Raw genomic sequence first — 27,303 nt, forward strand, 5'->3', positions numbered from 1 at the left:
TGTCCATTCCCGTATGTGCTGTGTGGTTTATATTGCAAGTACAAGAGCAGTGTGTGTGTTTGGTGTGAAAGTAAGTATTGTGGGTGGGGGAGAAAAATGAGAAATACATAGTCACCTTTCAAAAAAAGAAAACCAGTGTGCATATATCCTGGAGTCCACGAAAGATTTGGAAAAAAAAAAAAAAGAAGAAAAAAACCACTCTGGCCATCCCGGCATCTTCTTAGATGACCTGTCTTGTGATTCATCCTGAAAACTCTTCCGCTTAAAGAAAGAAAGAGCACGATTTCGGTTTGTGTTCCACCAACAAGAATAAAAACCACAGATCAAAACAGGCTGTGAAAGGATTTCAGCCACCTCCCAAAGTAGGGGAAAAAGGTCTTACAAAGCTCGAGAACGCCAAGATGTTTTTATTGATTTAAAATTCCAATAGAATGAATATGTTTTATCTAAATAGTTTATCACACAACTGAAACAATTGAATTATTTTTTTCAGAAATAGAGTTAAATACATCACTCTAGTTACAAATTCTAATATAAAGAGTACAAAATATAATGTTATAAATTGTATTTAAAAAAGAAATACAAATTCTATGGTCTTTTGCATTTTACCGCCTCAAAGTATAATCAGCAAAATTCATGAAGAATGAACACTCGCCCTGCGTCACTGCACAGGCGGCCATGTGTGCACACGGCGTGGAAAGCCCTAGCCTGTCGTTGTTTCTCTGTCTTCGCGCAGTAAGTAGAATGTTCTACGACGAGAACTCAGGAAAGCTAAAAGCAGTATAGCAACACATGCACTTCAGACACGGAGACAATCCCAGAGAGGAAAGGGACAGCTGTACAAACGTGGTCCTCCTTTGTGTACATTTCTGAAACCTCTCGGGGTTTGGGGTTGGTAATTCATCTTGTTTTCATGAAGGAATGTGGGTGAAGAGAACGTGGCCATGAAAATCCGGGAAGTGCACTGTCTTCCTAGCACAGACTAAGAATGGCTGTCACTTTCTGTGACACAGAAGACACTCGTCCCCTGAGCTGCACTTTCTCTCGGTGGAAAGAATGCGCAGCTGCCCAGACCAGCGCCATAAAGAGGCGAATCCTAGCACGTGCTGCATCCACGGCCCACCTTAAGGAGTGCCAAGTCCCTAGCCTACCAGTGCATGTGCCTTTACAGAGATGTTTCTAGAACGTCACAGAACCTGGGGCAGAGTGGCCAAACGTAAGCACGGCTCTTGTATGACATACTCGGCAAAATCACCCTTCCTTTAGCTTACCAAGTGGCCATATGGAATTCCCAGTGCAATTTCTATGAAAATCTTCTTTGCAGGAAACCAGTGTCTTCCTTGGTTTAAAAAATAAATAACTATTGGGGGGACCTCTTAAAGCATTCCATACGTTTCAAAACAAAAAAGGCAAAATCCTCTTGGCTTGAAAATCGGTATTTTTTTTTTTTGACCAAGGTGAAATTTATCCATCTAAGATTGCCATAAGACCTCCCCGGCAGAAAGTGACAGCTCAGTGGACGATTTCCCAGAGAAGATGCCTAACAGCTGATGTGTCAGAGAATTTAAATGTTCATTCTTCGAATTAAGGAATATGAGTGAATCACCTGAAAGATTTCTACAAGCTCATTATTTGTGCATTACTTGAATTCAATGATGAGTAGGAGACGTGAGCGGAGTGGAGAGGGTGAGGACAGCAGCCCCCAGCAGGAGCGTAAGCCAGAGCAAGGTGGGGGCGGGGGACATACACGGAGAAGCTGCAGTGGAGACACCAAACCCTTTATTGTCTAAGTTACATCAGACGCCAACACTGTAAAAATCCTGTGAAGAATCAAGGAAACAGCAGATTGCTAGAGGTAGTAGAAAGTCTGTAACAGTCAGAAGGTGACTTACAGGACAGCTCATGCGGAAATCATCATTCGAAAAAAGCAAATCAAAACATATTGGCTAAATAAATAAGGAAACACAAATCATTAAATACTATGGTCGAACTGACATAAACGCGTTTACAAACCAATACAATACTGATGATCCAGGGAAGAAAGGAACCACAGTCAGGCCAAAAAAAGCCCTGTCTTGGAGGGGGGGCATTCTCGGAGGGTCCCCTCCCATCTGTTTAATTAAGCAAACACCTGCTTTCTGAACTCTATGTAGCTCACGATCATTTAGACGGGTTGGGTCACACACTCTGCAGCGGGGCTCCAGGAATGCAGCCCCTCTCCACCAGGCGCCCTGGAGAGGAGTCTCGGGAAGACCTCCCAGCTCTGCGTGCCAGCTGGGCTCCCCGGCCGCTTCCGAAACAGGAAGAATGGACACGACGCCTCCGTGTCACTTTGGGCACAGAATTTCTTTTAATAACTAAAACACAGAGAAACCGACGGGCTTAATCACTATCCCCTGTGCGTTCCTAAACGGTCACCGTTCACTTTCAGCCAAGAAACTAAAAGCCAGGAAATGCAGAAATTATCATTTGGGGAAGAAAGTATCAAAATAAGCAAACATCAGTCAACAGAAAGGCATTCGGATTTCTAAGGTGGACAGAGGAATGTATCTGCAGCTTTGCTCAAAAGCACTTCACAGAACAGTCAGTTACAGTCGCTCAACAGTATCTGTAAGGACATTCCTACTTATGCCAATACGACAGGTCACTCTGGTACATACCTGGTGTAAGAATATCAAGAAAAAAACAAGTAAAAAAAATTAGAGATATACACACACATATATATATGCGTCTATATGTATGTGTGTATATATGCACATATATGTATATATAAGCTAGCCAGTTACTTTGCATTGTTTGCAAGTGTTGCAAAGTAACTTGAACCGTCAAGTAATTTAATCTCAGTAACAAGGAGAATCCAGAACCAAACATTAACTAATATCAACAACAACAATAATAATATAATAACTCAACAAATCATTAGAACAAGAAAACCACACTTTAGGGTGTGTGTGTGTGTGTGTGTGTGTGTGTGTGTGTGTGATTAAACACATCTTTGTATCAGAAGCCCATTTTCTACAAAACCTGCGCTAATCCATTACTGCATTAAGTAAACGGTTGCTCTCACCAGTATTAAAGGTTAGGATAATTTCTGTACATGTAAAATTATTGCTTTTTTGAAAAATATATTTAGCATGCTCCTTTTAATCCATTTCCTGCCTTTACAAAATTTCACAATTAAAAAAAACCTAGTAAAGCTCTTGCAAAAAATTTCACAGAACATTTTCATTCAAGGCAGCAGTAACTTTTGATAATGCATAAAATCATATGTGCAAAAATCTGAAACTCTCAGAAATGTTACCATCACACATAGTGTCACGGTGCTAGGAAAAGGAAATATTTATATCTGTGGGGTACACTTTTCACTGCATACAATGCAAGGCTTACGGTCCTTTGTCACGGTCTTAACCCCCCACAAAAGCTTTGCATTTGTGTGACTGAGGAAGAGGTATATATAACCACCCACCCCCAGGGGCCTGGGGACCTCCACACTCTGGGAACAAGGTGTTCATCCTGTGGAGGGCACCAGGCCCACAGAGGAAACACACCTGCTTGCTGGGGTGGTACAGGGAGAGAGGGAAGGAGGGAGGGCAGAAGGTTCCAGAGCCCCAGCACCCTGGTGATCTGGGGCCCCCAAACCCGCCCAGTGATTCTGCTGCCGTGACTGACAAGGGGCCAGACTGGGAGGGTGCAGTAGCCAGGTAACATGTTAAGACGGGCAGTCTTCCTTTGTGAGCAGTTTGCAGAATGTAGCCCTGTTACAAAAGGTCCTGAGAATAATCAGAGAAGCCTGCTTTTCTTAGTGTTCTACTAGCGCTCTTCCCGAAGCACAGCATACGCACTCCCGCAGCCGAGCTGCCTCTGCCGGTCCGCTGGGCACACATGGCACCAAGGACGGATGGCGCATGTGGGGAACGCAGCGGGCTCCCGAGGGGACAGGGGCGCCATCGAACCATGGACCAGTGAGGATCTGCCACCAGCCCTACCGCGCCAAGCCTGGTTCGCACAGCACCCGAGCCACCTTCTTCCTGTCTTCCATTCACTCACACACCCACTGAGACGAGACAGGAGGGGCCGGAGTAGAAGACTCGCAGGCTGGGCGCCACCATGTGTCCCCACAGCCCCCGGCAGTCCCGCGGCCGGGGCAGCTTCCGTCACCGTGCTGAGCGGTGCACTCTGTCCAGTACATGCAAGAATCCTTTCCAGTGTCTCAAACTTGTCTTCAACAACACAGATGCCTGGGACTCCTGCCGTGCCTGCCAACACCACTGTTTATTAGAAGGAAATACAGGGCTCTGGGTGACGAGCACATAAATGCATACAGAGTATCTACATGAAATCCTAGAGCATAGCATCTTCATTTACTTCTAAACGTTCGACAAGGAGAGGCCTCGCCCGTCACGCGCGCTCCACGCCAGCACAGCAGCTCCGGGACTGGACGTGTTGGGTCAGGAGTGCTCCAGCTGGCTCACGGGGCAGTCAGGGTCACTGCTGGGACATCCAGGAGGGGCTGCTCGTGGCTGTCACAGGGCACCGGGGTGTGCTGGGAACGAGTGTCTAGGTTCCCTTTCTGAGAGGCACTGTCTGGACGGTGTCTGTGTTAGCATGGTCTCTCCCCTGGAGGAGAAAAGAGGACAACAGAAAAGTTCATTTCTGCCGTTTGGTTTCCAAGTGCATTTTTCCTATTAATTTGCTCATCAACACCCCAGAACACAAACAATGACCTTCACAGAGCAACCTAGTCGGGTCGGCAAAGACGCCTGACTTTAGCTGTAACTGACTGTACACGAGCATGGGCATTTCTAATATGACTTTCGGCCTCACCGAGGCAGCTTTTACACAACCACCTCCCATCACTCAGAGGACGGTCAGATTCCTATCATGGTTTCCCTTCTAAGAACGGCAAATACTCCTGTCTGAACCAGCTCTGGAGAAAAGGCTCAAGAGATGGCAAGGCAGGCTGGGGGCGGAATCCAGAAAGCAAAACTGTAGTGCCAAGTGGGTTTGCAGGTGGATGACAGAGCCAAAACAAGGCTGAATTTGGGGGCCAAACCAAGAACAGCACAGCTCTCACACAGCCTGTCAGAACCCGAGCGCACATTCTCCAGTTTCCATAACTAATCACCATGTTAGGGGAATAGCAGGGGCGTTCTGAAGTCAAGCGCTCTGCAGGATGAAAATGAGAACAAATGTGAGCCCGCAGCTTTTAGAGAGCGCTTACAAAGGGCACTTGAAGCGTCGCTGTTTGAACAATGGAGTTTACAGTCTGAGGACAAAACAACAGGCGAGATTAATCTTACTGAACTGCGTTAACCTTCAGCAGAAGTCTTGATGAAGTGAGACCGACCACTCAAAATTAACATGCACACATAAAACAGAGCCTCCATGGAAAATTCTAGCTGGTTTCCAGCCATGCCTCTAGAAGCCCCAGTTATGGGGGCCCAGGGGTCTGGTTGACAGAACGAATTATGTGCTTTGCGTTCATTAATAGTTTCAGAAAATTCCTATTTAAAATTAGCCCTGCCTTCATGACAGCTATCAGACCTACTAGTGGACGGACATCCAGTGGACCTCAGAACAACCATCAACAAAACTCTCTGGGGGCTGGGGGTCGGCACAGTGGTATAGACAGCAGTTTATCTGAAATGTAGGAGGCAGGAACTGCATGAGAGATGTGAGAAAACTTCCTTAAGCAGGTGGTAAACTCCTGCAGTAAACAGAGAGGGGTTTTCCATTTTTGCACAGTAACATCACGCCATGGAGAACAATCAGGAATAGGGGTCTCTCAGAACTGGTTCTAGATACGATCGCGGAAGGGAAACAGCCTTTGAGTTCACATGAGCTATTGTTGTTAGGTGACTGGCCTTGGACGTCTCTAGGACGTGAGTGTCCGTACCAAGCAGACCACCCGGGGCTTTCACGAAGTGCGCAGAGAACGTGTATGAGCATGTGTGTTGTGTGACTAGATTTCGTGTACACAACATGATCACACCCCCAGGCATTCACCTGGGCGTCTCTTCCTTTGGACCAGGAAACACACACTTGCACTTGGCAGAGTAAAAATGGCCATGAGAGAGGTAACAGGAAGACGGCTCTCTCCACAGAGGACTGACGATTTAAACTGCAGGACTCAGACACTTTTAGAAACATCTATGTTAGAAGGACTAGAAAATCTGGATAACCTGAACAACACGGGCGTTCAATTTAGTTCGTGAATCTAGACACGTAGGTGCCTACTTTCTCCTTACAACTGAAGGGTTGTGTTCAAACAGAATCTCATTTTTGAAGAGGGTCATTTTCACTTGCTCCGTGGTGACCAGCATTCATTACTGGGCACAGCCTGTGTAAGAAAGGAAGGACGTTGATCTGAGAAACCAGGAGGGGAAAATGCAGCTATGGAACAAAGGAGTCACAGAAACACGTAAATTAAGAGGAGACATGATATTTGGAACATACACACACGTTGCTGTTTTCTTCATACAAAGTAAGAGTCATCAGAAAATAAGAAGAATGCTTTCAGAAAATTTGGCTTCTCTCTTTTGCAGCTGTGTGAATAGTGGGCTTTTCAGTAACGCGGAAGAAATATTATCTTTCTCGAAGGCATTTTAATGTTGTGAGGATGGATATCAACTTCTGGAGCGTCACGAGGTCTGCTCTTCCCTCTTCTGTCTTTATAAGGGAAGGGAATCTGTTTGTGCTCATGTGTGGGGGTCGGTGGCATATACACAAGAGAAACCTGCCCCCGGGGACACACAGGGACCCCGCAGCCTTCAGAGGACTGTCAGTCCCTGCAACAGGGCTTGCATCAGGCACACGTGGGATGATGTCACTGCGTAGTGATGCCACATATCACACCTACTGAGCACAGCCTTCATCCAACTCGCCATAGCAACCAGGGGCTCAGGTTAACGTGGGTCATTCTGGATAAGTCACTAGTAATAATCATGAATTTCGTTAGTACATCATACTTAGAGAAAAATGGGTAATGCATTGTAAGATGTTGGTTTAATAAGACAAATGAGCTGAATTTTGACATCTGCTCTGTGATGCTGAGAACCTAGAAAGTTTTGAAAAGAGATTGTGTGTATGTCCAAATACACCAACCTACGTGATTCCCCCACCATTGGCATTATAACACACATAGCTAAAAACGAGACAAATTAGGTTGCCATTTGTTTTCTCATTTCCTGCTATTTTGATTAATGGAATTATTTCTCCAGCTTAACTATTTTAAAACAACATTTAGAATAATAAGAAATAAACTATTAATCATAGTCTTTAAATTTTTGCAAGGAATCTATAAACAAATCAAAACTCTAGTTTTCCTATTTTAGCAAAAGTCGGTCTGGTCTTTTAAATCCTAAAACCAGAAGGTTTGGGGGAAGAGAGGGTTAATTTTTCTTGGTTTTAAACTTTAACTTCCTTTTTTTCAATTGAAGTGTATTGGGGTGACAATGGTTAGTAAAGTTACATAGGTTTCAAGTGTACAATTATGTAATATGTCATCTAATTTCTAATGTTTAATAAACATATAATAGAAAAACAATTTATCCACAACACTGAGAGATCCTCCCAGTTTGTTTGTTTTTTCTAACACCCACAGGACAGTGATACCCATATTTTAGCACATTATTTTCAAAAACTGTTCTTTCTAATGATGAACATTGGTGATTGCTAGAAATTAAACATCTACCCAATCGTGCTAAATATGTGACAAAGCATAGTGACAATGACAACATGCATGAACTCCCCTTGGCATTCAGACCTCTGCTTGGAATCTGAGCTTCCCTATGACCAGACTTACCTTCCTACCCTGTTTCCCCAAAAATAAGACCTAGCCGGCCAATCAGCTCTAATGCATCTTTTGGAGCAAAAATTAATATAAGACCCGGTCTTATATTATATTATAGTAAAATAAGACCTGGTCTTATATTATAGTAAAATTAGACTGGGTCTTACATTAATTTTTGCTCCAAAAGACACATCAGAGCTGATGGTCTGGCTAGGTCCTATTTTTGGGGAAATACGGTAGCACACAAACGAGAGCCTTTATTCCCAAGAGTTGGAAGCACTATCCCCACAGCTGTGGATGCTTCAGTCGTAAAGACAGCCCAAACCCTTTCAGCATAAATGCGAAAGAATGAGCCGCCAAGAGCACAGCGAGTGTGACCATGAGCCGCCCATCAGAAACGCTGTATTTAATCCACTAACTTTCTCTCTGTTCCCCTTCCTCACTGCCTATCAGAGGCACGTGCGTTGAAGAAATGACTGCTTCTGGGATCTCCTACATTAAGTGCATGTTTGTAACACAGAAGAGGCTTGACCGGCGTCTGTAAAGAGATCGCTACCAAAACACATCCAAAGGAAGTTACTTCATTCCTGCTCAAAGCTCACGTTCATCCTGACCTACCTGACTTAAAGCAATGTCTGCATGTGGACCTGGGCCTGATGCCCATGGAACTGCCTCACTGAGATACAGGGTGTATTATGATGCTAGAATGAGCCAACACAGAACAGTAAAATACTAACATGGCAAAGCAGGGCAGGTATATACATGGAAAGGTGATATCTGTCCACCAATGTGGGGTCTCCCGAGTGGAGAGCAGCACATCAGGAAACCTCGGCTAAGCTGATCACACTGTTCCCAAACACATCATTCTCCGTATCCTGCCTTTAAGGAACAACCAGCCAACAGTGAGAAAATCAAGCCAAGCCCACACCACAGTGCAAGCACGCTGCAGGGTTCTGACAGCTGGGAGACACCCAGTTCAGAAAAGAGCCGTGAAGGTTAGCTCCCTAGCACAACCTGCTAGCCAGCTCTCGGGGATGGGTGGGTGGACACAGGCATAAATGTGTACATGTGCACTTCACACACGTGTACACCACACAACTGCTCACCCTGTGCCTGAGCTTCCGCTGGCTATTAAGGACGATGGTTCACTTTTAGAAAAAATGACAACAGCTAACGTACCGTGTGCCAGGCATGGCCCGCTTTCCATTTTAATTTTCACAGCGAGAACATAGGAAGTGCTGCTGCGGTGACTGTTTTATAGACGCGACGCAAGCGAAGTTAACAAGCCTAAGGCAGAGGGTCCAAGTAAGTGCCGTCCACTCAGTGACCCAGTCTCTTAACCACGTGTGTTATCTCAGTCTTAGAACAGCATCAGCTGAGCTGGAGGGAACTGAAACGTCGGTCGGTAGCTATGAAACACAGGTCTTTTCCTCCAGGATCATGCTTCTCCACTTCAAACCCTTTTATAACCTGCCTGTTGCACATTAACCTGCCCACTTGGATCCCCAAGAGGCATCTCAAACATGATCGGGAAGTGGTTTTGTCCCCCCAGGCCACATTCCAGGCTCAGGGAATGGGGCCTCCTGGGAGCCGTCGTCTTGAGCCGGGGCCTGGGGTTGACTGACCCCTTCCCGTCCCTCACATCCCACATCCGTCGCTGTGTCTGCCACGTGGCCAACATCTCCACACCGTCTGCTCCCCCCCAGCCCCACCATGACGTGGGCCACCTCTATCTGTCACTGGGTCCCCAAGCACCTCCAAAGCTGTGCTCAGCCAACTCCAGCGGCATCCATTTCCACAGAGTCCAACCTGATGCTGCTTCTGGGTACGACACCGACGATGTCGTCCCTGGCTCAGGGTGCTCCACTGCGATGGGGAGGAAATGCCCAAGTCCTCGCACAGCTGCCCGGTGCCTGTGCGTCTCCCAGGCTCGTGGCCCTGGTTCCCGCCCACCTGCTCCAGCTCGCCCTCCTCTTCATGTGGTTCCTGCAACAAAACATGCCTTCCAGCTCCACACGGGCTCCCTGACCCCAGCACAGCCTTCCAGACACCCCAGGGCCTTGTCCTCCACTGTTTTCTTGTCTAAACCACCCACCGGCCTTAAAAACCATAAAAGCAGGAAAAATATTGACCGTTGTCTCCCCAGTACCTTGACTGTCACCCCAATGTTACAGAGCCTGGCACACTGTAGGTGCTCAGTTAACGAGTGTAAAACTGAATTCCCAAACATAGTTTCACTTACATAACTTAGCATCTGGTATGTCTATCTGTCAAAGTCCATCACCTTTAGGTATCACAGTGAGTAACTCCTGCACGAATACACAGGACACTGAACTGAGTGATTAAAAAATAAAAACCCGTGAGCCATGCTTCCAAAGCCCACAGGAAAAGAATCTGATTTAAATACTCATTAGGGAGTGTTGGTACAGCACACTCAACGTAGAGAAGAACCTGATTGATGAGTATAAGGAGTCCTGTTCTAGACTTAAGTGACATAAATAGCTACAGAATCGTTCCATGAACCCACAGTGTACCCCAAATCTAACACAGCAGCCGTGATGTTTGTCAGCACGGAGAACTACGGGATAAGAACGGACATCAAGATGTAAGCCCCTGCCTGTTGTTGAGGTGTTGTTCAGTCATCCTGGCAGACACATCTCCGCACAAATACTTCAATTCCAAAGGATGTTAAGGAGAATGGAATTTCCTTAGAGAACGGAAGATCCACTGATCAACCAACAAAAGCCACTTTAAATGTAAAGGAGGACAAAAAATACTATCAGAGGCCATGGTCTCAAATATGGACTTAAACAAACTGGCCACCCTAATGTAAGAGGCATAAGCCCAGCTCAGTCTTCCGGTCATGGCCTGAGCAACCATAGTGGTGACACCGAGGGCTTTGCACGGAGAGTAACAGTTACTCAGCCGCCGTACGTACGCCGGAAACCAAGAGTTTAGCTGGTAATGAGTCCAAAGCCACAAGGCAACAATACAAATACACCTTTGTCTACCACTATCAAGGGTAACACTGTTACGAATCCCCAGCGTAACTACAGGCAACCCAGAAAAAAATGCAAACACAGCCTCAGTGGCTTGCTTTGTTGATGTACTTCTCCCTCTGACAGAAGCATTTTAAAGAGGCTGAGGCAGAATTAATATGCAGCAAATAAACTGATGTGTGTTCCCGGAGAAATCTCACTGAGTTATTCATAGATGTGCCTGGCACTCCTGCCCCTGTCAAACACTCATCAAAAAGCCACGTCTTAGGTGGATTTAATGGGTCGCCTGTGCATGCAGGAACCCTTTGGATTGACTCCAGTTGTAATCTCAATATGTAATTCTCCAATTATGGCATGACCTTGCTGTGACTACATCCCACAAACACATCAGTGGCTCTTGTCACAGGAGGGTTTGATTTCTGTTAAAAAGGAGAGTGCTACCTAATTCCAGCTGAGGTCACACATGTTCGGAAATCTTTTAATTCAGCATTCAGCGAGCTGTTATTTACTTCATGAAATGTCACAGCATCATGAAATAACTGCGTTACATTCTAAAACTACGGGTTTTTGTTAAGAGAGAGAAGTCACTAGAAATGGTAACAAATGGCAGGCATTTGTCGATGATATATGAGGAAGGGCTTTTACCAACAAATGGGAATTCTAAAACTGCAAGAAAAACAAAGAGGAAATCCCTGATCGGGGACTCTCCATCCTAGGGCCAGTTCCATCATTAATTCACGGTAGGCCCTCGGTAAAGCCGCGTCATATCTCTTACCATTCTCTTCTGACGTCTCAATAACCCTCACCATCATCGACAACCATGAACCCACCGACGGTCATGTTGGCTAGCGCAGGGCATGCTACCTCAGTGACCAGCTGACACGGGCATGGATGTCTACCCTGGTGGCACAGAAACCCCTCTTCATTTACAAAGGGAAACATCTGCAGTTACAGAATGTTCTAAGGCAACTGGCGAGAAGGCAAGAACATTGTACCAAAAATGCTTCTGGGAGAAGGAGAGGGTAGGCGTGGCATTCTGCAGGAGGGACAGAAAGGAAGGAGGCTGTAAAGCGCGGCTCTCGGCCCACCTACGATGGCGTGTGCGTCCCTCCTCTAGAACAGTGCACTGAATGCCAGTCCCTCGTATCCAAGAGTCCTGCCATGCAGCGTGGACACTGAATGGTTACGTATGAAGGCCACACGTCCACGGTAATTACTACGCACTGCGTGTGCACACACAGGTGCTTTTATGCATCGTGGCCATGCGCCTGGAAGCGACGTGCCAAGGACCCAGCCGTGAAACACCAAACTTGGTGAACATTTCTTAGGCTGAAGAAATGGGGATGAGGCATAATTTCTTCTCAAGGAAACTGAGATGCAAAAACACCTCGGGTGAAAAGCATGTCTAGTGTGTTAAGGCACCACCAGTCTCTACCAGTTCCCTCGCCCCCAGCAGGACCGAAAGCAGCTGCAAATCCTGGGTCAGGCGACCTGCCGTGTCTCTCGGTCACCTACTGCTGTCCCAAAGGCAGGGCTCTAACACAGCACGTGAAGGTATCTGCAGACGTGGGGGAAGCACCTTCATTCGAACCCAAACCTCCAACCAGCCGGAAGACCTACTTGTTTGGGGGTGTCTGTGGAGGAGGCGTGGACGTCTGCACCTCGGAGACCATTGGACTCAAACACCACTGTGGGAACAAGGGGAGTGTTAGCAATCGATGCACGTGTCCTCCGATGCCCCACTTCACGAGCCGTTACAGATTAAGCACTTGCACGAAAAAGATGCCAGCGCCAGCCTGTGGCTGGTAAATACCAATTTACCGGCACACTTACTGGAAGGCGCTGTGACAGAGCTGCCTGGGGCCACTGCCCTTTTTAATTCCAACTTCCTGCTGAAGAAAGCTGTCACTGACAACAGTAATTATCAGTGTGTGTGTAAAGGGACCGTCCTCCCGCATTCCTTGCCATTTGGCCCCTGTCATTTTGCATCAGACTGGCTCATGCATGACCCTTCCCACTTCGAGAAGGAGCCCTCCAGCCTCTGTTCTGCCTGGGTCCATGCAGGTCACAGGCTCAGCTCTCAGCCTGATAGGGTCTCAGGCAGCATGTTACAGAGAGGCCAGCGACTATGCATCCATCACTGACCGGTCCGAAGGGTCTGGGTGGACAGCAGGGCCAGTGGGGGAAACCGAGCTGCACGTCTCACTGAATGGCCTGTGATGCCGGTATGTGTGGCTGGCAGCATAGCTCATTAGCATATTCACTTCTGAGCAGTCTACTCTAATTAAAATGGAACATTTGCAAACAGGCTTATCTCAAATTAAACTACGTGGCACTGGATGCAAAGAGAAAACCATTTCAGGGGATGGATGAACAGTCTGGCGTCTAATCACAGAAGGGGGTGCGTCACCCCTCACCTCATAGGGCCTGAGGTCTCAGTATGTCAGGGACTGTGGAGAATGAAACCACCCGCAGAAGATGCCCCCACACCCCATGCCCCTGGGTACCCGGACAGTCAGAGGACCAGGGACCGAGGGCAGGCAGTACCTGAGTGAGCCCGCATGTGGGCCCGGAGGTGGCTGGGCTGGTGGAAGCACTTCCCACACTCCACGCAGACGAAGTCTCCTTGGCGGGCCTGTGTCCGGAGTGTCCCTGGGTGGTGGTGGCCGTCAGGTGCAGGTGGGGGGAGGGAGGAGAGAGGAAAACATCATTAGTCTGTCTGATGTGTCGTGATGGGAGGTACCTTCAGGCCGTAGGTGACAACTGTCAGCCTTCCTCCAGGCTCTACTGACAGCCCAGGCACAGGCAAGGCCGCCAGCGAGCATAAATTACAAGGAATTAAAACCGGCTCCCACAACGGGCCCACCCTGGTAGCTGTCAGGTGTGCGGGGCTCTGAGCAGCTGGATGCTCGCCCAGCCATCGCAGGCTCTGTCAGCGGCACGTCAGGCATATCGGAGCGACACAGGGCCCAGACCAGGGGCGGGGACATGGAACCAGCAGGGCTAGGCCTCTGTCACTCACCAGGATGCTGGGCCAGGAGCCAGGGGGCTGAGCCATCAACACCCCGCCCACCAGGCCCCTAGCTGTGCGGCCCATGCTGTCCCCGGGGAACCCAGAGGGGACGGCTGGGAATGAGGCCCAGCTTCCCACACTGGCCTCACATTCCCTTCTGACCCTAACTGACGCTCAGCCTTTGTTGGCACAGGGCCGCAGCGCACGCCGACTGGTCTGCCTGCCTTCTCTGTGTCTGGGAGTCTCTCTGAAGAACAGGCTGCTTTTGCATGGAACGGTAGCCCCACAGACACTTCCCTGGGCCTGACTTTCACAGGTCGGCTCAATGGTAACTCCGCTCACTGGGAAAACATGAAAACAAAAATACGAACTAGAAAAAGGTCGCGCTGTAGCAACGCGATGCTCACTGGGCTGCCGTCCATGGACCGAAAGTCTGACACTGGAATGAAAGGGCAGCGAGAGGGTGACAAAGGGTCTCAGTCACATTAACTGGAACCGAAGCAAGAGGCTGCTCCCTGTCCTCATTCAGAGGCCTCAACAGGTAAAAACAACATCACACATTCTTACATTACAGATCACGTTCATGGAGATCAAACAAAGAAAGGCATGAACCACAGGGCAGAGCGCGTCAGACTTGTCCCGTGACAAATCATGACCATGAGCCTCAGAGAAACTTACGCAGTTGCCCACAAGGTTCTCGATTTCCCACGGCCTCTTTCAGGTAAAAAAAGACTAGGACACATTTTAACGGCTCCTCGCCCCCCGTCGTGCGTGGGACAGCGCTTACCAATGGTGACAGGGTGCCCCATTCACTGTAAAACATGAAAACCAGGACTCAGCCAGTAGCTTCAGGGACCGGCCTCTGTGCCTCCTCCTTGGAAGTTTTAACGGAGCAAGTTGGTGGAGGAAAAGCGCAGGAGGGCTGCCCCTACCCATCCCTGCATCCTGGGCCCAAGTGGGACTGGAGGCTGCTGCAGGTGCCACACGCCCATTCGGAGCTCTAAGTACACATCTGGTGTGCACGCCTCCACTGCCGGCTCTGTCGAGAGCTAATATGTCTTTTAAGAGCGCCATTCCTTCCTCGTATTTTGGTCTAGGAACATCTGAACTTCAAAGCAATTTGCTCCCCAGTCCTTTTCATTGTCAGCACACGCCAGCGGGACACGTATGGGGCATTGAGAACCCTGTGCTTGTCTGGGCTTTCCGAGCAACAGCCTGACTGCATCTCAACGTAGCGCCTCCCTGTGGCTACGCAGAACACCAGTTAGCGATGGACACACAACATTCAAAAACTAAGTCACTATAATACTTTTCCTAAGTCATGCCTATCCAAGCTAGCAGCAGAAAAAACACAGCACTTTCACTCACCCAGTCTTATTTCCTTGCATTAAGTATGCACCAATGCGTGCACACGTGTGCACACATGCACACACACAGTTTTCCCATGCATTTTCCCATGCCATTTTCTCTTTACTTTTTAAACAAAAGACCCGTGCCTTTTATGGTCAATAATATTATGCCAAAGCTACTCCAAAATTCTGAGTTAATTAAAAAGGTTGCAAACTTCATTTGAATTGAAGACTACCTGGTGAGCAAACAGCTCTGACACTCTGACCTAGAAACTCAACGTGTATGTAGAAAGTGGACTCAAAAGTGAGGAAGAGGCCAGGCCAACCTTCCAGAGGCACATCAGACTCTTCTTTGAAAAGATCCTACAAAGAGTCTGAAAAGACTCAAACAAAAGAAGTACAAATCTTTCATCTCCATCGTATGTGTCCTGGGTATAAGTAATTTTTTGAGTCCCAGTAAGAAAGAACTGATATATTATTCTATCTAGCAGTATCCTATCCTATTACCGTTAATTTTTTATTCTAAAATTCATATTATCACATAATATAGGCTGACTACAACTTCTGCAAACACAGATGATTTACTATTTTATTGCTGCTCTACCAACACACCATTTACGTCATATGCAAATGTTTGCAGACTTGGTAGCCACACTGTCACATGGTTACAGAAAATGTAGCGCTTTTCAAAGGGTTAATCAGTGAGCCCCTAAGTGAAGCGACAGAGGTCATTTCCACATGAATCCTTCCTCTTCTGGCAGGGTTTCCAGATTTATTTCCACACATCATTCAGTCAAAATGCATGTGGGGAAGAGGTCCCTGAGAATTGTCTTAACTTCTGAAAAACCTGATGTCTCAGAGGCATCAGCTGACAGCAAAGTCCTCTGTTTGAAAGGAAAACATCCACAGATGACAACACAGAGCCTCACTTCAAGCTCCTGTGATGTTACAGACACAATATGTAGCTCTTCCTTTGGGAGAGTCTCTTCCAGTATTTCTGCTCCCAACTGCAAGGTGGTGCAAGGTGGTGCAAGGTGGTGCTACAGCAACATGCTGGCTCAGTGACCTGCATGAGAAGGGGTAACCTTCACTCTGCAGATGACACCCCACCACGAGAGAGAGCGAACGCGTCAGACGACAAAATAAGATCCAAGAAGTGCTGACAGACTCGTAGGGTAAAGTCCAAGAGATTATTTTGAATAGCAGTGAATTAAGTAAGATTCTAGATTTGTGATGCAAAACTCGAGTGTCCAGGTGCTCGGAAAGAACAGGTGCCCAGCAACCCGTGGGAAACAAACACCTCAGTCACAAGACCGTGCAGACCTGTAGCTGCACACACTTCCTAAAATGCAGTCACAGAACTCTCTCCATGACAAGAAACAAATCCTCTGATCACCTCTCAAACACACAGTCAGACCACATCAAGGCTGCCGCACTTCCCTCCGGATACAACATTTTAAAACCGTCATAAACTTTCAAAGGAGAAAGGAACCAGTGATGGCCCTGGAGGCCAGGTAGACACCCATACAGGCAGGAGGGCTTCAGCAGGAGGGCAGCCAGGAAAGGCTCAAGGGACTGTCCTGTGGGAGAACTCGACTGGTTCTGAATGGCCCCCAAGTTGGCACCAGCAGCCACACGGAAGTCCAGAGGAGGGAACGGCCTCCGGGGAGCGGTCTCCCCCCTCGCTGAGCCTCAGATCAAACAGCATGGCCGCTGCACAGGCTCGCCAATGCGAGCTTTAGCCGAGCTGCCCTCAGTCCCTCCCTAAACATGGAGACCGTGATCCTGAAACTGCACAGTGGTACAGAGCAGCCACAAAGTTTAAAGCATTTCCCCCAAGAAATCCTCATCAGTGAACGGAAATACCACACATGGGGCTAGACCTTACCGTATTTCAGTGTGTGCACTAGAACCGGAAATATCCAAGAGCACAAATGCATTACGGACAACTGAGCACTTTTTCCTTTTAAAAATAAATATTTAACCTCTCCTTTTAAAAAAAAAAGCCCTAATTCATTTTTTAAAAAATTAAAGACAAGGAAAACATCTCAGGCTACTTTGTATTTCAGTCTCCATCACGTGAAATTTTCAAAACCTTAACTTCAAACTGTCTTCTTTTATTGGAGGAGAAACTAAAACACAAAAACGCAGGCCACAGGGAAGACCAAAGAGCCTTTAAAAGAGGGGGTTATGTCCCCTAGGTGTGAACTGGCAGGTTTAGGTCTGCGTAGTCCGTGCACGTTATTAAGAATGTAACCAGCTAAACTCCAGTTTACTGGGTGGGAGTCATTAAAACACGGGTGCAAAATGTCTAATTCACTTGCTGGAAGGGTGGAATCACAGGGAAGGACTGCACAGACAGGTGACAGTCACCAGGATCACAGGTGCCGACTGATACTCACCTGTCCTCTCGTGTCTAAAACGTCCTGGCTTTAGAACTCAAGAAAACCCATTTCTAAAGAACAGGCTGGCATCAGATCCAAAAGGCCAACCACTAGACTCTATTCCATTTCCTAGCAAATAATCTGCAGGATTGGAAAATATGGCTGCAACTGTATAACTGCAATCTGAAAAAGTGAAAACACTGGGCTGCACAGTCGCCGCGTTTCACCAGCTACCGAGGGCCGTCTGCCCAGGTACAGCCTATGCACAGAACAGCTGTGCAGGGAGACGGGACGAGAACATTAAAGGGGACACACCGGTGCTCACTGAGTCACGTGACCACCTCGGCATAAAGCCTCTCACGGCCTCTGGGCGTCCAGGCTCTCGGCTTCTTTCTGGAAAATTCACAGGAAGTGCTGGCCCTGAGCACATGCCACAGGGCTCAGTGCCCCTCGGCAGAGGAGCAGAGGCCAGCCTCAAGCAAGGATGGCACAGTCTTGGAGCCCGGGACACTGGCGTTTTCTCCTAGTCAAAAAACACCCTAGTTTTTCCCTCTAACGCTGACCCAGAGGCATCGCTTGTCACGCCCAGGTGGCCCAGGCACCTGTGGAGCTGGGCAAGTACCCAAGTCACAGGAAAAAACCAGGAACTTAGTAAGAGACCGGCGCTGTGTGTCGGATACCACACACGGTAGACTTCAGGTGCTCTCTGCTGACACGACATCCCCTGAACCATGAACACGTCCCCCAAAGTGCTTCCAGCTTCCTGGACTCTGAGGGACTGGATCTCAAAGGTCACTGTGAACGGTGAGCTGCTTGAAGAAGGCACAGGTGTGTGCTGTCCAAAGCCGGTTAGGACCACTCACGCAGTGAAGGCAGACTAAGCGCCGTGGGGCTTTCATTTGTATGAAGTTTTAACGGGAAACACTCAGATTTGCAAGTGTGCTGACTGTTAAGTGACAGCGACCTTCAACTTACGGTCAAGGGCATGGTCAATAGAGGTGTGGAAAACTGCTGGCAATGCCTCATTATTACTACTTATCAATACTGCGGTAGTGGCAGAAAAGGAAGATTACGATTTAAAGGATATTTTTTCCAGAATCTTAGCATAAGTCAATTCCCCAAACTTTATATGGTACATTCATAGTCTGCAAGGCTTTGCTTACTAAGGGTGGCATACTGGTATTTTTTAAACTATATTTGTATGTATAAAAAAGAAAAAGTAATCACTTTTTGAACATGCTTGTCTTTTTGAGAGACCAGGGACAATAAGCACATACAGATCCTGTTTAAAATGACCAAGAAAGTGAAGTGCCATCAAGGCTGCTGCTCCCGTCAGATGTCAGTGTGCCAGGGACGGATCTGCATTCGTACAGGAGCGTCACCAGGGGAGCGGCCCTGCGGCCACAAGGCCAGGTGCCCGAGGACAGCAGGTGGCACTTGCCAGCAGCAGAATTAGGGGGAAACCGAGCTGGGGCGGGCAGGGTGACACCGACCGCTCTGGTCTGCTCTGGGACCACAGATGAGGCACGGACCTCCTGAGGACAGGCTCCTAAGGGCGGGAGCCCAGTGAGGATGGTGGTGCCACAGTGCCCACGGCACCCACGCAGGCGGGCAGGCGGCCCACATGGCTTACCTCTATGCTCCAGTGCAGGGCCGTTGGCACCCCAGCTCTGGTAGAGAGTAGCAAGGTCCTTGGGAATGTACGTCTTAAAGATACTGAGTACGTCCAGAGGCTTCTCGGGGCCCTCAGGTGTGGGTTCCTGCTTGACGGCCTGCAGGACAGACGAGGACCGCAGGGCAGCGTTCCCTCTGGAGCCCTGGCCCGCCTTGGAGGGGGGCTCTCGGGGAGGTAGAGGGGGGCCCCCGTCGCCTTTCACGTGAGGCTGACCCTGAGGCTGAGGGCTGAATTTGGCTTTCAGTGGTTCCGGGGTACTGTGCTTATTTGGGGGGCCAACGCTGGCCCCCGCCGGCGGCATGATATACTTGTCCCCCAGCCTGCTGGGGACTGGAGGCTGGGAGCCTGCCCGGGCGATGACCGTGGGCGTGGGGGTGGCACTTCTGCTGGACCCGCTGCCACCTGCTGTGGGTCCCGGTCTACAGCCGGCCTCCTGCTTGGGCCTCGGTGGGGGCAGCTGGGCCAGGGCTCCCGGCTGCTCGGGGCCCTGGCTGTGTTTGGTCTGCCGAGGCCCCTCAGAGCCAGCTGCCCAGAGCACACAAGGGCCCCCAGGATGGCCCTCCCTGCTCTTAGGTGTGCCAGTGGCCTTGGTCGTCCCACCCAGGGGCAAGGAAGTGCCTTTGAGCCCTGGTGCCCCTCCCGGCACCTGGGTACGCGTGAACCGAGCGATAGGCAGAGGCTGGCACTCTTTGCCCCCGAGGGCAGGTGGGGGGCCCGTGCGTCCGCTCCGGACGAGGAAAACCAAGTTGTTTCTGATGCTTTTATAGCCATTGGGCGGGATCCATGGTGGGGCCACAGAGCTGCAGCTGACCCGATGCCAGATGCGCTCATGCATCCACAAGACCTCGGGGTAGTAGGTCTCATGGCTGCAGTAAGGACACGGGTGGACGGCCAGCGCCGCCTGCAGCGAGGATGCCAGCTCCCGGTGGCCGCGGTCATCCCGGGTCGACCGCTCACTGAGGTCCAGCGGGGTCAGTTCTGGGGCCAGCGCCCTCTCCCCCCCGGCAGAACGTTCCCTGTTGTGCAGGTCACACGGCTTCTCCTTCCGGGACGAGAATTGCAGATCTGCTCTTTCCGGAAACATCTGATCCGAATGCAAGGGGAAGCCTGCCATGTCCCTGGGGCCGGGGCCCTCCTGCCTGGGGTGGAACACTGGCATCTGCAAATCCATAGAAAACCTGGGCTGCTCCGGCCTCTTGCAGCTCTGTCTGCCGCCGTCTCCGAGGAGGGACACACAGGCCGTGGTGTCTGCCCTGGGCCCAGCGCTGTCTTTTCCTGATGGGTTATTTCCAAGGGTGTGACTTTGGTCTCCATTGGAGAGCTCAGTCGGGGCTATGTCTTCGGAAAAGCAGCAGCGGTGTGGCTTTCCCCCTGGAGGATCAAATGTAAAACGTGAAGTTACCATTTCTCATCAGAACAGAACAGGGAACAGAACCCGGCACCGTGGCACGCACGCGGAGAGGCACGTCCGCCTCTGAACTCACAGCGACTCTGAGGGTCTGCTGGCGACAAAGCTCTGTGAAGAGCTGGTCAAACTGAAGGGCAACTGTGGTATTTTGGGTGGGGCTTCTTTTTCCAATGGATGAAAATGACTCGAGAGACTGTAGGGAAAATGAATCGGCTGCGTGTCTAGTTCCCTGCAGCTGCACAATCCCTAGTGAACAGAGGGTGACGGGTTCCCCTAATACCAGGAAAAAGACTTCTTGGCAACAGCATAAGGCTTCCCATGATTTCAGAGAATCTCCTAAATTCAGGCACACCGGGGGTCCCTCTGGAGTGCCACAATCACCCTGACCACTTTAAGGTCAGGAGGCGCAGAGAGGCTGACACGTGGTCCGCGGCCACACAAGGCAGGGCCAGAAACAGCTTACTGCGCCCAAGGGACCCCAGCTGCCTCAGAAACCCCCACCGATCAACTTGGCCTGATCCCCAAAGGGTCCCTATGACTCACTCTCAAAAGGTCCAACATTCAAGTCCAAAACCTAGACACCAAAAGTTTCCCTTGGAGGCATTAGAGGAAAGGGGTGAATCAAGCCATTCATCCCCTCCCTTCCAGGCAGGATGCCCGAGAGAAACAGAGTACCTCTGAAGGGTCCTGCCGGAGTGCCTGTGCGAGAGAGATGGCCTGGGCGCACAGAATGCCTGCCCCGGGAGGGCTCGGGCTGAGGGGGGCCTCGTCTCTTCCCAGATGGATGCCACATGCTGGTAAGACCACTGCCTGCCATAGGCCGTGCCCCTGACCTTCTGAGCCAAGGTTTTAAAGCCTCTGCAAAGTCAGACGAGACTACAGCCAAGTGGGTTCAACAGGACTTAAGAAAAATTCCTGAGTTTGCACTGATGACCTTGAGTTATTTAAACCTAGAAGTCAAAATTCAGAAGGTGTACAAATGTCTCTGGGTCTCTTAAACCTTCCTCATCAATACGCCCTGGAAAGAGGGCTGTCTAGTCACGGCTGTGCCACAGAGGGATGAACGGAACGTGACGTGTTCTCTGGTGAGAAGGCCCAATACTGCTGGCTTTGAAATAAGATTTCTTTGGGAGATTTTAACATTCCCATGGAATGTCGGTATCTATGTACCCAGAATGCTCTTTAAATATTTTCCAAGTCTATTTTTAGCATTAAGACTCAGGAATCCCCGTCTATTCTGACGGGACCCTCAGGAACCTGCCAGTCACACGAGGGAGTGCAGACAGAGGCCCGTTTCCAATTAGCAGCAGGTAGTGAGCCGCTCACAGGCAATTCTAAAGGGTTCTGTCCACGTAGGAAACAGGGCCAGTATGCAGTGGTCAGCAGAATGGTGAGAAGATAAGGCAGGGGAGAAATACACTTTCTGACTCCTGCCGGTTCCCAAAAGCTAACACTGAAGTGCAGTCAGGTCCACTCATCTGTCTTCTGATGGCTGGTCTCCGTCAGAAGGCCCTGCTAGGGAACAGGCGTGTCACCTGCAACTGGAGGGGAATGACTCAGCCTTTGATTAATTCAGTCTGATGCTCGCTATGTGAAATTCACTTTTAAATTTTCATAGAGAGCAGCATCTGGGGCTAGGGGACTGGTGTTTCCTGTACTAAAGGAATGTGGATTTGGGAAAACACATGCCAAAGGCTGTTAGTGGAGCAGGGCCTGTGCAACCTGACACTGTGCGTCTGTGGGGTTTGCAAAGCATCTGCCAAAGCCCCAAAGCACCACGTGCTCCCAAGGACTTTCAGACACCACAGCAGAAGACCCAGTGCCTCTGACCAGACGCAGAGTAAGAAACTGAAAGCAAATGACATCACACCGAGTTATCGAGTCATCATGGGCCAGGGGCAGGGCTGTTATCTGAGGAAACTGAGAAAAGACCGTGCTGTTTTCCAGTGGCCTTCTCACTCGGGGAGGACAGTTAACAAGGGGGCAGGCACATGGATAATTTGAGACCAAATGAGGAAAACAGGAGGGCAGCTGAGGTGCTTCTTCAAACTGGGCAGCCTGAGGTCATGACCCCTGGAGCTTTCTAAGGGCTTCAACTTCAAAAGCAGACTCTTGCTCAACTCAGAGAAGCACCAGCGCCTGCCCTCTGCTCCCCGCACCGCCGCTGAACGGCCCCTGGAATAAACCTACTAATTGAGGGGACCGCACAGCACTGCCACCTACCACTGTGCCGCTTTTGCAGGCCCAGGTCAGGCAGGCCGAGATGACCTCCAACCCCTACACCCCCACCACCACCCCCAGTGGCCCCAGAGGGTGTAGGACTCCGTTGTCTGGTCTGCTTCTCCGGTGCCACTTCCAAGTCTATGCACAAGGGCACTGCATCTGCAGGGTGGACTTCCCAAAGAACTAAGGTCCACCACCTCCACCATCACAAAACGGGCCTGGCCCCACACTGTCCCCATGACCAGCAGCCCTCAATTCACCAGGCACCCCCAGCCACCAGACGCTACTCTGCCAGTTCTCACGAGTCACCATGCTCAGTGAACACACGGCCCCGTTAGAAGCAACATGCACAAAACACTCTACTGGACTTACATGAGGAAAAAGAGCTAAGAGTTTCAAGCATGGCGTGACATGCTTTAGGTAGATAAATGAACTTGACCATGACCAGGAAGCCAAGAGCGGCATGGAGGTGAGAACACAGGCTCAGACAGCAGCTTGTCAGGGCCGGTACACGTAGCTCAGCTCTGCCATGCGCCACCCCTGGGTGCTGCAGCAGGCGGAGAGCCTGTGGGGCACCAATGTCCCCCAGGAAGCATGCAGGGCATTTGCGTGACCCCACACATGTGCATCGCACGTGCAACACACCAGAGTAAATGCTGCCACACATGTGCACACACGTGTACACATGCACACACATGTGCACAGTCATTTTCCCATGGCCTGCTCTCTCCTCTCCTCAGCCCAGCTGGTCCTGCCCATCACCCACAGACACTTTCCATTCCTCCAGTGCTTTCTAAATAGGACCTTCCCAGATGTGGTTTTAAAACTCCAGCACTGAACAGACCCACATCCCAAGTCTGGGGTTGCCGGGCTCACCTTGCACACACTCACATACACACACACTCACACACACACGCCACGACCTTTGGAACATGAATGCAGTGACCAAGGGCACTTCAGAGAAAAAAAACACTCCCCTTTCGTTTTTTTCTTTAATTATTTTTTATTGTGGTAAAACGAACATAACAAAAAACATACGTTACCCATCGTCAGTGCTCCCTCCACTTGCATGGCTGCTCTGGGCTTCGCTGTGCAGGCTGGATTTCGTCTTTACACCCGTTTGGAAAGGAGTGAATTCTTAGTGCATATTAGGGCCCCTTCTTTTTTCCCCCGCTCACGGAAAACACACACGGAAAGCAGGCCTGTGCACGGTGTGCACCAGAGACCCTCCGGTGCCCAGAAAACAACAGCTGGGGGCCAGCACACCTGGTCCTGTCCCAGCTCAACTAGGGGTCCGGCACAGAGCTCGGGCACTGGGCTCTCCTCCTCGGTGGCACACAGGAAGGGAGGTGGCATTTGCAGAGGACCGAGGACCCCATGAGAAACGCGTGTCCTCCCCTCGTGCTCTCAGCTTCCGTTTCTGCAAAACGGGCCCTCGGATGGTTAACTCTCTGCCTGCAATGCTGCTTCTCACATCCTCTAAACGAGGCCCCTCTAGTGTCTGGCTTCCCTTCCTAAGTGTGTCCCCATTTCTGCCCCCCTTCATTCTGCTTCATAAAGGTTACTGCGGTATTTACTTGCATGAGTAAAGGACACAATGTATTAATCCCATAAATGTACAAGATTCTCCTGTCACCCAGACTCTCCAGGTTGCTGGGAGCACTATGACGTCCTATCCAGAGATCAGGCTCTGCCAAGGGTTGGTGACACACAGCGCAGAGGGTCTGGTGACACCAGGGCAGCACTGCTGTGGTAACACTGGATTCTGCGTGATTGCTGGAGCTGTGGACCCTTTTGCCACCAAGTTAGTAACGCCACACTTTGAGCTCTTAGAAAGAGAGGGCTCTCCCCGGCTCAGTGGGGACTGAGAAGTGAATGAACAGACAGGAAACTGCAAACACTGCATTCACACTGACATCAGCGATCGAAGTTCAGGAGGATAAATGGGGGTGGGGTGGGGGCACCATCTTAAAGGCTAAGAGAAGGCAAACATTCAAAGCTACTAAAATTATACAGGGAAGAAAGCTTGAGAGTCATCAGGGAGAGGCTTTAAAAAGAAAAGTCAGTGAAGCTGCCTGAATTCTAAGGCGTCGCGGGAGCAGTTTCCTCCTCTGACCCCAACAACGGTGAGAGGGTCACCATGAAGAGGCCCTTTTGGATTTTTCCACTCATGTTCACTGTAATTTCCTTTCTGACAGATAAACTAAGAGAGCCTAACACTTTAATATTTTTCAGTGATAGTCTACAACCAACACTTTCCCCCACATTTGACACTTTACTTATGTAGTTAAGCATCTTAAATGTTTTATTACGCAATTCTGGCAACCACAACTCAGTTGCACAAAACACCCAGATACTCTCCACACCCTCTTTCCACAGGACAGAGGAGGAGGAGACTGGGAGGATGAATGGACCCTGGGAATCAGATTCTCAAGGGACCCACCTCCTGGCTACCTGCTGGAACCAACGGCCCCGCCCCTCCCAGCCTGCTCCCCAGGGAACCCATCTGGCCTGCGGTCTTGCTTCTAGGCCTTGGACCTGGGCGAGAACAGCTAGGGATTCAGAGGAGACACACAAGACCTGCCAGCATCCCTTCACCTCAGCCCAGCAAGCGCAGGTCAAATGCATTTGTAAATAAATCCTTTTTTTCCAGGCCGACCACGGGCTACAGAATATGGAGCGACGTGGCTCGTGTGCACGCCTCACCCAAGGGCAGTGTGGCGCACCTGCGCACTGGCTCTCACACACCTCACCTCACTTGGCACGGCCGAACGTGCATGCCAGAGGGTAAGCGGGGTGAGGGTGGGAGATGAGGGGAAGGGGGATCAAATACATGGTGATGGAAGGAGAACTGACTCTGGGTGGTGAACACACAATGGGATTTATAGATGATGTAATACAGAATTGTACACCTGAAATCTATGTAATTTTACTAACAACTGTCACTCCAATAAATTTAAAAAAATAAATTAAAAAAAAAAAAGAAATCACACCGAACGGCAAAGGAAGTAGTGTGTAGAAATGTTAACACAGATATAACACATTTTTCAACTGAGCAGGTAAAGCCTGTCTTGGCGTTCTGGTTTATAAAATAGGAATAGTTTCAAAATATGTATCCCAGGTTTAGGGGGAAAAAACAAGGGCACCATGAAAGCTTCTCATGGTACAATACGGTTTTCCCTTCATTGACAAACAGCACACTGGTCCGTCAGGGGCCATCCTGACCATCTCGGGGACAAGTGGGGACGTGGCTGGGCTTAGAACACGGAGATGAACTGGGGGCCAGGACCCCAGGGACAAGCGTCCTGTGTGTGCTGCAGGCTGCCCTTCCACAGCCCCATCCCCAGTTTTCACTGTGACCTAGAGGAAGAAACGGGACTGGACGAGCTTAGAAGGCCCAGGACTGACACTCAACTAAAGAGGGAAGTCCAAAATCTTCATCTAAAGATTTCAACAGGGAACAACACTCAAAACTAACAAGATAAGGAAACACAAGAAAGGAACGGTCTGGCTTTAGAGCTGTGCTATGAAAAAGACTCCAGGTTCCTAGGGGACCACAAGCACAGTGGGAGCTGCCCTCTCCAGGGTTTTACACCAAGTGACATCACCCTCAGCCACTGCCAGGGCCCAAGGGCACAGACCGGAGCACAGACAGCTATGGAGCCCAGCCTAGGCTCTGAGACACACATTAGGGAGACACAAGGTGAGTGGCTGCATGTCCAGTGCAGGCCTATGGGCAGACATTTCTGGAAACCAAGTCATACAAAGAGTGACTGCAGGACCTTGGACTGTTCCTCCTAAAACAGGGCGGTGGTTGGCCTGCTGCAAACCTTGACATTCACTCAGTACAGAGTGAACGAACGAACAAAGGAGTGAACTAGTTCATAGAGGGTAGCATTCTGGCTGCACACGAGAATCTCTAGGTAGAACATGAACCATCACTATTAAGAAATTCCCTAGGTCGGTGCCTAGACCATGAGCCAGACTTTGGGGGAAAGGCCCACGCGTCCATCTTCTTCTAAGAAACCTCTGGGCGACTCTGATGGTGGCCAAGCTCAGGAATGTCGGGGTCACTACAGGATGAGTCATTGCGAGTCACTGAGAATGGGTTTTGGGGAGGCCGACGCGAAGGCAGGGCTGCCGGAGCACCCGCGAGCCCTCTCACTGAGAGGTGCAGGGAAACTGAAGCCAGCCCCAGGGACCAGGGCCCGCCCGTGCACCCGGCTGCCCGGGGTTGCCTGCAGTCCTTCTGCTCCGAGGTTCTCAGAACTGTGCGCAGAGCGCTGCCCAGCTGCTAACAGCAGCCAGCCGCAAGTTCCCACGCCGTCATCAGTGCCAGAGGCTCTTTCCTGTAGGAGTCACTGAGCCTTACTGGATACTGCAGGCATGTTGGAGTGATGGAAGGGGGACACTTTTGTTAAAGAAATGCTTTGTCATTGCTTAGTTTATAACTTTAAAAA

At 49.8% G+C, this 27,303-nt stretch overlaps 1 protein-coding gene across 8 annotated transcripts in view; it reads right to left on the reverse strand.

Moving 5' to 3' along the window:
* Positions 1 to 387: 387 nt before the first annotated feature.
* ZNF516 (zinc finger protein 516) overlaps positions 388 to 27,303 on the reverse strand; it is a 114,208-nt gene continuing 87,292 nt past the window's right edge. For 7 of the 8 annotated variants that reach the window (XM_088798057.1, XM_074339824.2, XM_074339825.2 and 4 more), the window contains exons 3-6: positions 19,171 to 20,583; positions 13,339 to 13,443; positions 12,412 to 12,479; positions 388 to 4,617 (exon numbers count right to left, since the gene is read on the reverse strand). In XM_088798057.1, coding sequence (XP_088654183.1) covers positions 4,558 to 4,617; positions 12,412 to 12,479; positions 13,339 to 13,443; positions 19,171 to 20,583 — 1,646 coding nt within the window. In that variant the 3' untranslated portion in view covers positions 388 to 4,557. Of the gene's footprint in view, positions 4,618 to 12,411; positions 12,480 to 13,338; positions 13,444 to 17,852; positions 17,931 to 19,170; positions 20,584 to 27,303 lie in introns of all 8 variants that reach the window. The other variant, XM_088798058.1, reaches the window with a different exon arrangement.

Source organism: Rhinolophus sinicus, chromosome 4 (assembly GCF_057876585.1).
Source record: "Rhinolophus sinicus isolate RSI-liver-muscle chromosome 4, RSI-T2T, whole genome shotgun sequence".
Classification (NCBI taxonomy): domain Eukaryota; kingdom Metazoa; phylum Chordata; class Mammalia; order Chiroptera; family Rhinolophidae; genus Rhinolophus; species Rhinolophus sinicus.